The sequence below is a fragment of the Muntiacus reevesi genome, chromosome 13, assembly GCF_963930625.1.
Source record: "Muntiacus reevesi chromosome 13, mMunRee1.1, whole genome shotgun sequence".
Taxonomy (NCBI): domain Eukaryota; kingdom Metazoa; phylum Chordata; class Mammalia; order Artiodactyla; family Cervidae; genus Muntiacus; species Muntiacus reevesi.
Genome location: NC_089261.1, coordinates 7,655,804 through 7,670,361, shown reverse-complemented (window position 1 = coordinate 7,670,361; position 14,558 = coordinate 7,655,804). Strand labels below are relative to the sequence as shown.

At 50.9% G+C, this 14,558-nt stretch overlaps 1 protein-coding gene across 1 annotated transcript in view; it reads left to right on the top strand.

Annotated features, from left to right (window-relative positions):
• SEZ6L (seizure related 6 homolog like) overlaps positions 1-14,558 on the top strand; it is a 169,479-nt gene that overhangs the window by 94,166 nt on the left and 60,755 nt on the right. The window contains exons 2-4 of the mRNA XM_065903785.1: positions 8,331-9,101; positions 9,844-9,977; positions 12,170-12,362. Coding sequence (XP_065759857.1) covers positions 8,331-9,101; positions 9,844-9,977; positions 12,170-12,362 — 1,098 coding nt within the window. The remainder of the gene's footprint in view (positions 1-8,330; positions 9,102-9,843; positions 9,978-12,169; positions 12,363-14,558) is intronic.

The window sequence follows — 14,558 nt, the reverse complement described above, 5'->3', positions numbered from 1 at the left end:
CAGCGCTGCGTTGCTTGACCTTGTGTGTGCGTCATTTTGCATGTGGGCAGACCTGTGTCTGCAGGATAAATTCCCAGAAGTGGGCTCGCTGAGTCAAAGGGGAGATGTAATTCCGAATGTTCTTGACAGGTTACTCGCCATATAATTCACCAATGACGTCATCTCATCTCTCTGAACCTTGCCTGTATTCCATTGTGTGTTTCTATAATCATTTAACTCCCCCCCAGAGACAGAGAGGTCAATTGTTTCCACATTTTTGCTAATAGAAATAATCCTTAGTTCTGTGAAGACTTTGTACCATCCCAGTGGGTGTCATGACCATAATTGTCCTATTTTGGGACCTGACTAAGCACCTCATCTACCTGGAAATCTACTGCTGTTCAGATGGGACATCTGTTGCTCTTAGGCCCCAGCATCCACAGTATCCCTAGACTTCCTGAGCCACCCATCCCCAGCCTGATCTGTGACATGGAGTCTGGCTGTGGTAGGGTAGTCTTCCAAAGCACCCTTGGAAGGTGGACTTCCTGGATGTTCTGGAGTAAAAGTCTGATGATGCAGGCAACATGTCAGGACCAACCCTGACACAGCTTCAGCACCAACTAGAGAAAGCGAGACAGCAGCTCAGAATCACCTTGGAAGGTGGCATTCTAGAAACCCACCGTGCCTGGATCCATCTGCCCCAGATTCCAACTCAGATGGTTGAGTCAAAAGTCAACTGCAAGGACTTCCCTGGGGGTCCAGTGGTTAAGGATCCATCTGCCAATGCAGGGGACACTGGTTTGATCTCTGGTCTGGGAAGATTCCACGTGCCAAGGAGCAACTTAGTACTCAGGGTACTAAGCCTGAGTACCACAATACAGAAGCCCCCATGCCTACAGCCTGTGCTCCACAACAGGAGAAGCCACCACAATCTGAAGTCCACACACCGCAACTAAAGAGTAGCCCCTGTTCACCACAACTAGATAAAGTCTGTGCACAACAATGAAGAAAGACCCCCGGCACAGCCAACTATAAATACATAAATTTAATTTTTTTTAAAAGTCATTGAAAGTTATGCATAGACAGAGCCTGGAGGGCAGTAGCCGTCTTGTGCAGAGTTGGCGGCAGGGTAAACAAACAGATTCGTGTTTTTTTGGAAGGTGCCTTTCCAGCATCAACCAACATTTTACATCCGTAAATCTTTTGACCGAGCAGTGCAACCTCAGGGACACTCTCCTGACAAATTACCTGGACGCGTTCACCAAAGATGCATCTCTATTGCAGTGTTATTTGGATGACAGGGTAGAGAATGGCAACAACCTGCTAATCAAGAGCCTGGTTCAACCATGTGTATGTTTATACTACCAGGGAAGCCCATAGTTTAATGTATCCATTAAAAAAGAATGAAGTGGATATATAGGTGCTGACAAAAATACAGACATGATGGACGTTAAGTGAAAAAGATGGAACAGTAATGTAATGGAGTAGTATACAGCAGTGAAAATGAATCAGTCCAAGCCACACTTATCAATGGAGATGAATCTCAAAGCGTTGAAAAGGAGAAAGGGCAAGGAAAGAAAAGAGGAGAAAGGAGCAAGCTTCAGGCGGGGTCATGTAGAAAGTCTGCACAATGCCATGTAGTGTTCAGAGGTATTGACATGTATAATAAATGCATACAGTAACTACTAATATTAAACATAGGTAATGCACATAATAAATGAGAACGCTGAAGGCCAAATTCAGGACAGTAGTTACTCCCAGGAGGAGGAGAGAAGAAGGAGAAGATGGTAGGGAGGAGCAGGCAGAGGCCCCGACTGTACTGGCTGGCATTCTGTTTCTTAAGCTAAAGGTGCACACACATGGGTATTTGCTGGCTTAGTCTTGAACTCTTTCTGAATGACTGAAATATTTCAAAATGCATTTCTTAGTGACAGAGCAGTATACAGAATGTCATATTCCTGTGAATATTCAGATCAATAGGAAGCAACAGAAGAGCTCATGAGAGTTGATGGCTGCCGTGTGAGATGTTCTGTACACTCGTGGCTTCATCGCACTGTCTCACGACCCTAAGAGATGAGGCTGTGTGAACCCATCTTACAGATGAGAAAGGGGAGGCCCAGAGAAGGGAGGGGCTGTCCAGGGCCTCGTGGGCACTTAGCTACAGGCCAAGTCTGGAACCTCAGTGATTCTGACCCCAAGCCCACACTCTTGTGTGCCGCCCCACCTTTTAAGGTGACATACTTTATTAATTTTACATCAATACATTTTGTTTGAAGGTTAAACAAGATCCCATTAACAGAGGTTCCCACTGGAAGGCAGGACTGGTGGACAAGTCAGGATGGTACAAGGCTGACATTTCTGACTTCATAACTTTCAAGTATTCCTGCATTTTTAAAATAAACTATTTTATAGGGGAAAAAAAATATTTGCAGGTGTGGGATAGAGGAAAGGATGCCAGAAACAAGATCAGAATGTATCTAATCCTATCCTCAATTTGCTCTAATGATCTTGGACAGGTCACTTCCTCTTTCTGAGCCTTGACTTTTTTTTTTTATCTATAAAATGGAAAAAACAAAACACCAAACTCACAGAGTTGTCTGGAGGCTGGAATGAGATCACAGCTGGGAAGGCACTTTGCAGAGTGTTAATCACCGTCTGAACATCAGTACTGTCAGCCCGGGTGTAGGTGGAGGGCGGCCAGTGAAGCACTAGATGAAACCCCAAGCCCACCCCCTCTATCTCTGCCCCTTCTGCCCCAGAAAGTCCTCTCCAAGTCTGGGTGTGATTGGCACCATGAATCCACCCCAGGGGCCTCGTTCCCGCAGGCCTGAGTGGGCTGGGTGAGCCGGGTCCTCTCCGGCTGAAAGGAATGGGTTGTACCCATCAGCTCTGGCTCTTTGCTCTCCGGGGTGGACCCCGGCATGCCAGTCCCTGCTGCCTGTGTCTGGACCACAGCAGGTTCTCACTGAATGAATGATCAAATGTGAGTGAGAGGAAGAAACACCGCCCTCACTCATGTCAGTGTCCTTATCTGTAAAGTAGGGATTAGCCTCAGACCTTCTCTGCCCTAAAATTCAATGACGTAAGTGAAACAAAACAGATCAACTCCAGGAACGGGAGGGAAGGTCTTTTCACTTCTGGGGCAGCAGCAGTGGTCACCAATAAGAGGGTCTTTGGCGCCCACCCACCCAGGTGACATTTGGCAATGTCTGGGGTCATTTCCGATTGTCACAAGGGGTGGGGGAACACTGTCCTGTAGCGCGTGGAGGCCAGGGATAATGCTCAACGTCCTGCAATGCACGGGATGGCCCCTTGCTGCCCAGCAAAGATGTATCCAGCCCAGACGTAGGAAGCATGGAATCCACCGACATTCTTCAGGGCAGTCAGATGTTCCTGGGCTTGTTTCTGGTTTTGCCTGATGTGCTGGGGTGTGGCTTTTTCCAAGTCTCAAATAGTCTTCTTTCTTTCTTTTCGGCTGTGCTGGGTCTTCGGTGCCACACCCGTGCTTTCTCTAGCTATGGCGAGCAGGGGCTACTCTCCAGTTGCGGAGTGCGGGCTTATTGTCTTGTTATGGATACAAACAGGCTGTGTGACCCTGGGCGGTCCATTTTCCCTCTCTAGACCTCCAGTCCTTCCTCTGGATACCTTGTGACCAGAAACTCTGGGAAACGTTCCATCTATAAGGGGTGACATTTAGTTTGGGGTTTAGTCCCTTGATGAGGCCAGGCAAACCCACCAGCGTGAGCTAAACAAATCCTCATTGTGGAGAGTGAAGATACAAGGATGCACCACTGAATCAGATATGAGTAATGTCGAAGAGAAGAGTGGCTGGCATTTTTGTACCGCCATTTAGCAAACAGATTCCATCGATCCACCTGCCATCCCCTCCTCCGAAAAGTACTCACTGTGAACAGTTCAATGACATCCCCACCAGGGGACCGCATCCCAAGGGGTTCAGTGATTCAGTGAACAAAGCGTATCCCTGATTACAAATGTGTGTCTGATTTCCCTCCTCCTCTCCATCACAAGGCGCTAAAGGCAGCATTTAAACCCTCTTTTCATAATTCTTTTTCTCTTAAGAAAGTTTTGAATACTTCTTACGCACATTTTGGAAAATGTCTACAAGTAGAAGGAAGCAAACACATCTCCAGAAGTCCCACCACCCAGAGGCAGTCAGGATCACGCTTGGAGGCCATTCTTCCAAGTCAAAAAAAGACTCTCTGTATCGCCATTTGCTTGAGTTGGTTGTGTCTAGTCGTTTGCATCCACACCGTAGAACTTTACATCTTGCTGTTTTCACGGAACATTATAGCAGAAGCATCATCCGGCTTCTGTTTCCTCCGCTTCTCGGTCTGTCCCTTCGTGCCTGTGTGATGATGCGCTGTTGCTCAGATTCCAGGCCGTTCTTGGCCATTCCACTGCTGCTGGGCACTTAAGATAAAAAATTGTCAGCTTCGGAGCTTCCGAACATGTGCTTTTTCGACTTTAATGGCATGCTTCCAAGTCTAATCTTCCATCTCCCCATCAACGTTAGTAAAGAGAGAGAGAGAGAGGTGTTTCTCCCAACTTGGAAGGCAGAACAAACGCTCAGTTGCCTTCGATGTTGCTCCATGCTGTCTCGAGAGAGGAAAACAGCATAAGGATGTAATTAAAACTCCATCTCTTCTGTTTGGTACCCATGTTGAGTTTTCATTGTTTGTCTGCCTTCCTAACTTCTTTTTTTTTTTTTCAAATCAAAGTAGAGTTGATTCACAACATTGTGTTAATTTCTGCTGTACAGAAAAGCAATTCAGTTATCCGCATTCTTTCTCATATTCTTTCACTTTATGGTTTATCCCAGGTTATTGAATATAGTTCCCTGTGCTATACAGTAGGACCTGTTGCTACGCCTCCCTAAGTTCTTGAATGCAGGGACCGTGTCCTAGAGCGCTGACTCTCTCATGCTGAAGGCCAACCGCCAGGGAGAGTCAGCACCCAGAACCTTCACTCATTAGTTGATTGACAGCAGCCCAGTGGGGCGCTGAACGCCTGCATTAAAGGGAGAACCAGTCAAACGTGACTACAATGATTGAAAAAGTTAAGTGCTTTGGGGAAGAGGAGTTAATGTAACTCGGTGGTCACTGGGGCCCCAGGAAAAGCCAGCCTATTTGAGCAAGTGAAGTCTCTGGATCTCTGAGGCTGTGGAATCCAATTTGACTAATTCCCACTGGGAGGTGGTTTCACGTGGCACTCATCTGGCCAGTGTCCCAGTCGAGAACAAACGCTGCATCTCCAGGGCTGCATACACTCAGATCCCAGATTCAGACTCATCTCTCTTGAACACGGCGTTCAGTTTGGAGCCAGCCGGCCAGCCAGACCCCAGTGTGTGTGAGCTCGGAGGGGTACGGGGCACTGGGGGCAGGGAGGTGAATTTACATGGCAAATGTGCATCTCTTCCTGGGAGGCAGGTGGTCAGTGGGGAAAGACTGACTCATTCCCATGGGTTTGCTTCCTAAGACGCTTTATCACTGCTGAGATTGGCACCAGTTTTTTCGTGGGGACTCAGAGGTGGGAGCAGTGATTGGGGGGCAAGAATTGATTATAGGATCATTTCTCTCCTGTTTCCTTCTGCTTTTCCCAGCAGTGTTGGGTCTCTCTGGGCTTAGAGAAGATCCAGATGTGATGGGTCTGGCAGAGGAGACCAGCAATCTGTACTTTAACAAGGAATGCCCTGACGGATGGGGGTATCATCTAAGGGGTGTTGGAATACGCTGCAGCCCACTTAGCAGAAACACAACACAAGGGTTTAGAGAGAAGCGTGTTGAAGTGGGGAGAGGCCGATTCAGGCAGACAAGGAGGCTGCAGGTGACAGGACCCCATCTTTCTTAAAAGGCAGCAGCATGGTCTGTGCCATCAGGAAAACCAAGGCTTGAAACCCAGCTTTGTTCTATGATCTTGGAAAGTTATTTAATATCCCAAACCTCCATCTGCCCATCCGTAAAACAGGAATAATGATTTCTAATTAATAAGGTCGAGAAAAACGTAAATGAAGTAACAGATCCAAAGCATTTAACACATATTCAGCTAAATATTGGCACATATTTGGCACTCAATAAAGCAATGAGACAGCAATGCCATAAATATTACTGTTATCATGGCCAGGGTACATCAACGTGCTTTATGCCATCTGTAATCTTTTATCACCTTTGACACAGCTTGTTTTCCTAACATCTCTCTCTCTCTCCCTCCTCCTGTCTCTCCTTCACTCCCTTGTAATCAAGGGGACATTTTTGTGAAAAGACTGGCTGAAACTAATGTAGCCACAGGGCCCCACAAAACTCACAAGCCCACGTCAGGACTGAAGTTGTCACTTTGCCCTTTTCAGCAAGATTACCAACAGGCCCTAAGCATACTTGTCAGTCACCTGACTGCGTGAAAAATCAACACTGTCAGAGCTGGAGGGACCCTTAGACTTCATCCAGTCTAGCTGTCCGTTTGACACACCAAGAAGAAACCCACCCAGTTATGATGGGGGTGGTGGCCAGGAGAGGACCACCTTGCGGGTCCCCCAAGCCGTTGGTTGCACCCAAGCTCTGTGCATTGAACCACAGCTGGGTCTTGCGAGCCGGATGTCTTGAACGCTCATCCTCTCTTCTTTCTGTCCCATCACCTTCTCACTCGACAGTCTACAAAGATGGTCAGTACCAATCATCTGATAAAAGCAACTGTGAGTGTAAAAGCCACAGCTTTCCAGCAGCCCCATGTCTGATCTGATCCCATGATCTGTTACACAGAAGAGGCTTAATGGACTTTCCCAGGTCCACACAGCTAGCAACTGTCAAAGGCGGGATCTGAACCTAGGTCTAGCCCCAAAGCCTCAACGCATCCCACCTTGGACCAAGACAGCTTGCTTGGCATAAGTGACCTGGATCTGTGCTCGGGTCATCCACACACCCGCCCTGCCCATGTCTGCTTCCTCCCCAGTGTCCCCATCGGCCTGGAATGCCCACCAGCTGGTTAGTGTTATACCAAAGGAATATCTGTTGAGGTCAATTGCACACTGTTGCAGTCTAGATAGATTGAGGCACTGCCACCGAACACTCCATGAAAGCAAATGAACCTTTCTGAGGGAGATCAATTTGAATGACAGTGCCGAAGGGCCCAAGACTGTGTGGCTGAGCGAATGTCTTTCTGCAGGGAAACTAACAAGGATGTAACTCCTCTATCTCAAGATCCTCATCGGGAAAGTTCTGACTGCTCAGGTCCCCTGCTGAGGGATGATTACAATGACAGAAGCAGACCCCAGGCACTCACTGTGGGTGAGGGACCCACTTGTGCATATGCGTATGTTTGCTTTCCCTACATCACCCTCTTGAACGATGACCACCCTAGGAGACAGGGGACAACAGCCCCATTTTGCAGCTCAGGAAACTGAGGCTCAGAGAGGTAAAGCCATTGGCCAGCTTCCATTTGGCAGAACTGAGTGTCAAAGAAGTAGATGATGAAGCTGCTTTCAGACATGATTCTGCCAAACAGTGGCCTGGGCCAGCCCTTATTTAAAATTATAGGTGGTTTTACTTTCAAGACAGAAATAAATCTCAAGGAACCAGCAGAACGTACAAGGCCCACCAGAGCCTGACCCTGACCTCCTTGCTCCCCAGCCTTCTCTCTAATCAGCCCCCACCTCTGTCCCCTGTTCTCCTTCATTCCTCTTTTCTACCCACCTCAGCCAAGCCTCCAGGTCTTCCCACACCCCTCTGTTCTGCCTCATAACTCTGGATCCTCAAATCTTCCTGCATCTCCTACAAGGTCACTTGTACAGTATTTAGTTAAAAATAAGCAAAACACAAACAAAAAGCATCCAAACTTTCCCAGTCCCAGGACAACATAGTTCTGAGCCAGGGCACACAGCTTGGGGAAGAGACTGTGGGTTGGTTACAGCCCCTTTCATCCTCTTAGTGGGATGAGCTTGTGCAGTGAGCAACCTGCCCAACTGTACATGGTGGTCTTGCCCAGAGACTGGGTTAGAGGCCTGTCCTCTCTCGCCTCTTGGCACACAGAGCTTCTCTCTTCCTAAGCATTTATCACATTGAATATGATTGTTTCTGCTTTCTTATTAGGACCATGAGATTCTTGTGCCCTAGATTTCCGTAGCTCTAATGCTTAACTGGGGCTGGCCCAGATCACTCCAAGTCTCCATAGTCAGCAAAAGGAAGGAAAGAAAGGTGGCAGCCCCACATCTACGGATCAAAATGTGCCAGCATCCTGGCAAGCCTTGGCTCCCACCTTAAAGGGGCCACCCTCAGCGTGGGCCAGGTAGAGGACTTAAAGTCCCCGGCCCCAAGCTAACTGGCCTCTGTTCTCTTTCTAAGATGAGACCCCGGAGGGAGATGCCGGCCAATCAGATACTTACCTTCTGCCCTCCGAAATCCTGGGGAGCAGCAGTCTGAGCAAGGAGAACCCCGAAGAAAGCGTGACCACGGCCCCTCTGAGTCCAGTGCAGTCTGGGGATGAGCTTCGCGAGCCGGAGTTGGAAGGGACCGTCCCCTTCGCGCCTCAAGACGCCGCGGCCGTGTCTACACTGCTTCCACTCCTGGCGGAGCCGGGCACGGCGCATGCCTTCCCCGCCAGGAAGAAGCCGCCTTCGCTCAAGCAGGTGAACTCGGCCAGGAAGCAGCTGAGGCCAAAGGCCACCCCCGCAGCGGCCACGCAGAGGACCGCATCCCAGCCGGCATCCCCGGGCCCGGGTCTCCGGTCCTCCGCCCCGGGGAAGCCCCGCCCACCCGGTGACCAGGACCCCCTGGCCTCCGCAGGGGAGGAGACCCGCCCACTGTCTCTGTCCTCCGAGGAGCCCCTCTGGCTGGAGCGGGAGGAAGGCGCGGTCCCCACGACCCCCGCGCCCCTGCAGATCGCCCCCTTCACCTCGCAGCCGCTGGTGGCCCACACGCTCCCCCAGAGCCCCGACCCCGGGGCGCCCGCCGTGCCCGAGGAGGCCCCGGAGGCTCCCCCCGAGGATGCAAGCCCCGTGACGCTGATGGACAAGGGGGAGACCGAGCTGACCGGGTCAGCCTCAGAGGAGAGCCAGGAGACCACCACGTCCACCATCATCACCACCACGGTCATCACCACCGAGCAGGCCCCAGGTAGGCAGCCCCCAGCCCCTCCGGCCGGCAGGAACTGTGAGGGGGCAACCTCTGTGACGGGAGGGCTTGGTGGGAAGGGGGCCTGGGAAGCTTCATGCCCTGCCATTGGTTGCCATCTATGCAGCCCTAGCTATGAACTTGACCCTGGGGTTCAAAACTAGCATCCCCATTTCAGAGATGAGACCCCTGAGACCCTGAGACCTCAGACAACCTGCCCAAGTTCTCATAGCTGAAGAGCAGGATTCAAAACCTCTCCTCCTGGGACAGAGTCCTTTCACCTGCCTGGAAGGCCCTAGCCTTACCAAGGTGCTTTGGCTTTCACCCCTGCGTGAACTTGATCGAATACACTTCTGCACTCCAGTCTTCTCTTCTGTCTTTTATCCCATCTTCAAGCTCATCACAGGGGCGTCGGCTGCCAATTACACATCGGTCTGGGGCAGATGCAGTGTGGCTGCTCCAGAAAGACTGGGACCCCTGCTCATTGTGTGACCTTGGCCCAGATGTGCTCCCTCCCTGAGACTGGCTTTCCTTGTCTCTAAGACAAGAGTGACACGCCAGTCACATGTCAGCTCTTGCTGTTTGATTGTCATGCTGAGTGTGGAGCTGAAGGAGAAGGAGCTGCAGGGGGAGGAGTGGGGTGGGAGCTCCAGTGTCCCCAGAGGCCCTGTTCTAGCCCACAGCCCACCTGGGAGGTGACGTCTCAGCTCTTCTCTGTGTCCTGACGACAGTGCCTTTCCTCCAGCTCCCTGCAGCGTGAGCTTCTCTGGTCCCGAAGGGTACATCGACTCCGGTGATTACCCGCCGCTGCCCCTCAACAGCTTCCTGGAGTGCACGTACAACGTGACGGTCTACACTGGCTACGGGGTGGAGCTCCAGGTAACCCCACAACGCTGCCCTGCCTTGGCTGTCTCTTCCAGCAGAAAGTCTCCTCTGAAGGGTTGTCTGAGTCAGACTTACTTTCCTCATCTTAACCCATTTGGTTCTCTCTTTGCCCTAACTGGGGCAAATTGAGCTGGGCTTTGGCAGTTGAATAGGAGTTCCCAACTCAGAGGAGCTAGCTTGGCCCACATGGAGGGAGGGGGTGTACTGATAAATTGAAAGCCGTTATACCCGGAAGGAAAGTCCTGTGATATCCTGCTTGTCGAACACATACATACTCATGGAAGCCCCACGTGGTTCATTTGATGCATAAACTTTTGGCTGCAAACTAAGAAGGGAAAAGCAGAGTAGCATCATGCTCAAACACCTGGGTTTTAAGTCCCTGCTCACCGGTTAATGCTGCATGACTTTGGGTAAGGGACTCCACCTCTCTGTTTCCCCGTCAGTGAAACAGTGATGAAAATGTTGCTACTTTACGGAGTTCCAGGGAGGAATAAATATGACAGTGCGCAAAGAGCATTCAGCCAGAGTCTAGGGGAGACAGAGAGGGCGCTCAATGCTTCTTACCCATTATCCCCCCCCCTAGTTCCAGGCCATTGGCAGCCCATCGGCCCGTCTTTAGAAGCGCTTTCTGATGTGCACTGAGGCAGCATGCCGACAGTGGTGAGCTGTCCCGCTCACCGTCCAAAAGAGGAAAGGATGGCCCTGAAGCCAGAAACGGAGGCCAGCACCATGTGGGCACAGACTAAGCGTAGAAGGCCAAGCGTAGAAGCGTAGAAGGCTTGTGAAGGCCAAGCGTAGAAGGCTGGACATGTGCTTTGTTCTCACTGACAAGAAAGAGCCCCCAAAAGATTTTAAGCAGAGTCAGCTGCGTGACCTAAGCAGAACTCCGCTTTAGGAAGGCTTTCTGATTTATGGGGAGAATAAAAGATAAGCCTCTCAGCAGAACGTGTGCCCAGAGCTTGGCACAGCACGTGGCATGTGGTCGGTACTTTATAAATGTTCCCGGAATTAAACTGGAGAAAAGTTGCGGTTCATCTGATGCTGACACTTAACGAACACTTCCCTCCACTTGAATAGACCCACTCTGTCTAATACTGAATGGCGCTTTTTGTCAGGGACGGCAGAATTCCTTCATCGAGCATCTATGACGTACCAGTCATAGCAACGGGGGACATGGTGGTGTGCAAAGCTGATGAGGGCTTGCCCTAAGGGAGTTCACTGTTTTATGATCGAGATAGATACGCATAGAAGACATTGGGCTGCCATTTGAAATGACCTCTACGAGATGTTCACAGTGGATGTGGAATCACAGTGGAGGCACAGGCAACCTCCCTGGCAGTCAGGGAAGGTGTCACAGAGGAGGACAATATTAGTGGGGCTTTGGCAGATGAGTAGGAGTTCTCTTTGATGAGCATGGGCTGACAGGGGAAGGGCTCGTGAGTAATTCTTGCCTTGCTTACACAAGAGGCAGAGGATCTGGAGTCCCTGGCCCCACTAGGGCAGGTGGAAATATTCAAACTGGGCACCCACCCCACCCCACCCCCTCCTCCGTTTGTTCACCATCCTTGTAAGTAAAGTATCTCCCTTCTTCCTCTCCCCAGCCTGGAAAGTGGACTTGGCAAACCAAGCACACAGTCCTTTGAGGCGGTTCTGCCACTGAAGCCAGCAGTGGGGAGGATAAGAAAGTGGGCCTGAGAAAGCCCTAGAGATGACCCCCCTCCCCGCCCCCTGCACTCCCTCACCGGTTTGTGCAGAAGGGCAAGAATGTATTCAGTCAGTCTGCAAAGTCGAGCATATAGTCAAGCACCTACTATGTGCCAGGCACTATTTTAGGGCCTGGGGTCCCTGAGCAGCACAAAAATTTTCCCTCCTCCCTGGAGCTGACCTTCAGGTAAAATGCCTATCCTGACTCCCTGGAGATGAGACCTCAGGCCCAAGCTGATCAAAGCCCTACCCCCACCTGCCAGTTCCAGAAAAATCTATTTCAGCTGCCAGCCTCCAGAAACCCTCTCCCATGGGACCCAGCGAAGGGGGCTGACAATTCTTGCAGTGCCTCCCCCCACAGCTTCATTCTGTCCCCTCGGCCTTTGGGAGATGGCAGGGGACCGAGAGGTTCCCAGGGCTCCGAGGGGTTGCTGCCTGGGAGGACCCCCTGTCTCAGACCCGGTCTGCCCTGCCATCCCCAGGTGAAGAGCGTGAACCTGTCCGAGGGGGAGCTGCTCTCCATCCGAGGGGTGGATGGCTCCTCCCTGACCGTCCTGGCCAACCACACGCTCCTGGTCGAAGGCCAGGTGATCCGCAGCCCCACCAACGCCATCTCCGTGTACTTTCGCACCTTCCAGGACGACGGCCTCGGGACCTTCCAGCTGCACTACCAGGGTGAGGTTGGGCCGGGGCTGTTGAGCTGTTCCTTTGGCCTCCGTTCCCCTCCAGTGCTCAGGACTGTCACCCTCTTTGCGCCAGTTTGGTGACACCGTGGACCCCTTCTTAGAGTCACAGTTCCTTTTGTGATTGATTCATGTGGCTGCATCTCGCCTTAGTGGCGGCACGCGGATCTTCATTGCGACGTGCTGGCTCTTTCATTGTGGCACATAGACTCTAGTTGCTGCGTGCGGGTTTGGTTGTCCCGAGACATATGGGGTCTTAGTTCCCTGACCTGAGGTCAGACTCAGCTTCCCTGCATTGCAGGGTGGATTCCTAACCACCGGACCAGCAGGGAAGTCCCTTAGATTCGTGTTTTTAAGAGCATAAAATAAAATATATACAGTTCAAAAGGAAGCCGTTCATATTGAATAGCAGTTGTCAAAACATTGTTCTAATCTATGATATCATAATCTATGTGCTTCTTTATTAACACATTAAATCATATTTCCCAGTGGCTCTGATAATTATTGTAATTTCAAAGGAGCATAAGAAATATGTCGAGATATTCATTTTGATGTGAACATATCTGTGATTCCCTTGGTGACAAAGCCACAGGTACTGTGAATGTCTAACAGTTTGTTGTCCACCTTTGCAGTTAACCTTGAACCTGTTCAGTGAAGAATAAGCAAGCCCCTTTTTCCCATTCAAATTCACAGCCCCTGAATCTGACCCCAATCCCATGAAGGCCCACGGGCTTCCAGTAGGGAGCCTCTGCCGCCAGGGGCTGTTGCTTTTTTCCCCTTCTTCTCCACTTTCTTCTGTATTTGTCTGCTTCTGGCCTCCTTTTGTTTTCTATTTACCTTTTCCCTCTCTTCTCCTCCCTCTTTTCTTTCTTTTCATTTCTTTTGGTTGCACCGCACAGCACATGGGTTCTTAGTTCCCCAACCAGGGTTTGAACCCACAGCCTCCCACAATGGAAGTGCGGAGCCTTAACCACTGGACTACCCGGGAAGTCCCAGCTTCCTTCATTTCTTTCTTTGCTCTTCTCCCTTTCATCGTTCCCACCCCCCCTTCTCTCTCTCTCTCCTTCAGTGTCACCCCATTTCCCCCCATCTCCTGGGCCCATCCCTTCCTGGGAGCTCTCCCTGGATACTTGCCAAGTATCTGCCGGGGAGGGGGCGCCCTTCACCACATCTCGGGAAATCCACAGCCATCCACGTGTACGTCACATTGACCAAATGTCTGGAAAAACACTTCATTTAAAAATTTCCCCTTGGATGTTTCTGAAACAGATGGATGACTGTATTCAGGAGTATCCGTTCCCTTGCACCTTCTCAGTATGCAGACAAGCGTCTGTTGTCTTTGTTAATTAAAAAATGGAGGAAAAAAATAGCTCATTGAGCCATGAACTTGAATTCAGTCCTCCTTGTGAGTACTGGGAATGCAGAAATCCTCACCTGCAGGAGAGATCAGACCACAGTCCAGGGAGGGACTCCGCATTCTCTTATGAGAATAAAACTTGAGGAGCTCAACGTGGCCACGTGCACCCTTCTGCCACTCCATCCAGCAAGCTCTGTCCACTGCACGTTGGCCTAAGGAGGCTCTCCTTCGGCATTTCCCATTTAATCCTTCCCGCCACCGTGCGATAGGGACAGTCCTAGGGGAGGAGAGTGAAGTTCAGAGCATTGTGTCACATCCCCAAGGTCACCCAGTTTCTAAGTGATGGAGTAAGAGAACGTAAATTCATGTCTGTCTCTTCCATAACCCAAGCCCTGACCTCCCAGGACTTAGTTCCAGCTCTCACATCCTTGGCATTTCCTGAAGAACTGATTCTCCTAACCCTGGTCCAAGAGCCTGCATTTTTAACAAACACCTAAGCTGCTCACGCGGATGGGACTAACCTACCTGGGTGATCCCGCCCCTCCCGTGCTCAAGGAGAAGGTAGTTCTGTCTCCACAAGGAGAGAGGCTCCAGGGAGGGTGGGGACACACCCTTCACCCCACACCTGCTGTCTCCGGTTAGGCAGGGGAGGGGGCGGCGGTGAGCTTTGAGCCTAGAGAAAGTGCTCATCCAGCAGGCTCAGCAGCACCACGTGATCAACTCACCAAAATACATTCCTCCAGCACTCCGGAGTCCCCGGGGGCCTCATCTCTTCTCCTCAGCACAAACCAGCTCCGGGGTGTGGGTCACGTTCTCCGTGTCCCGCTCTGA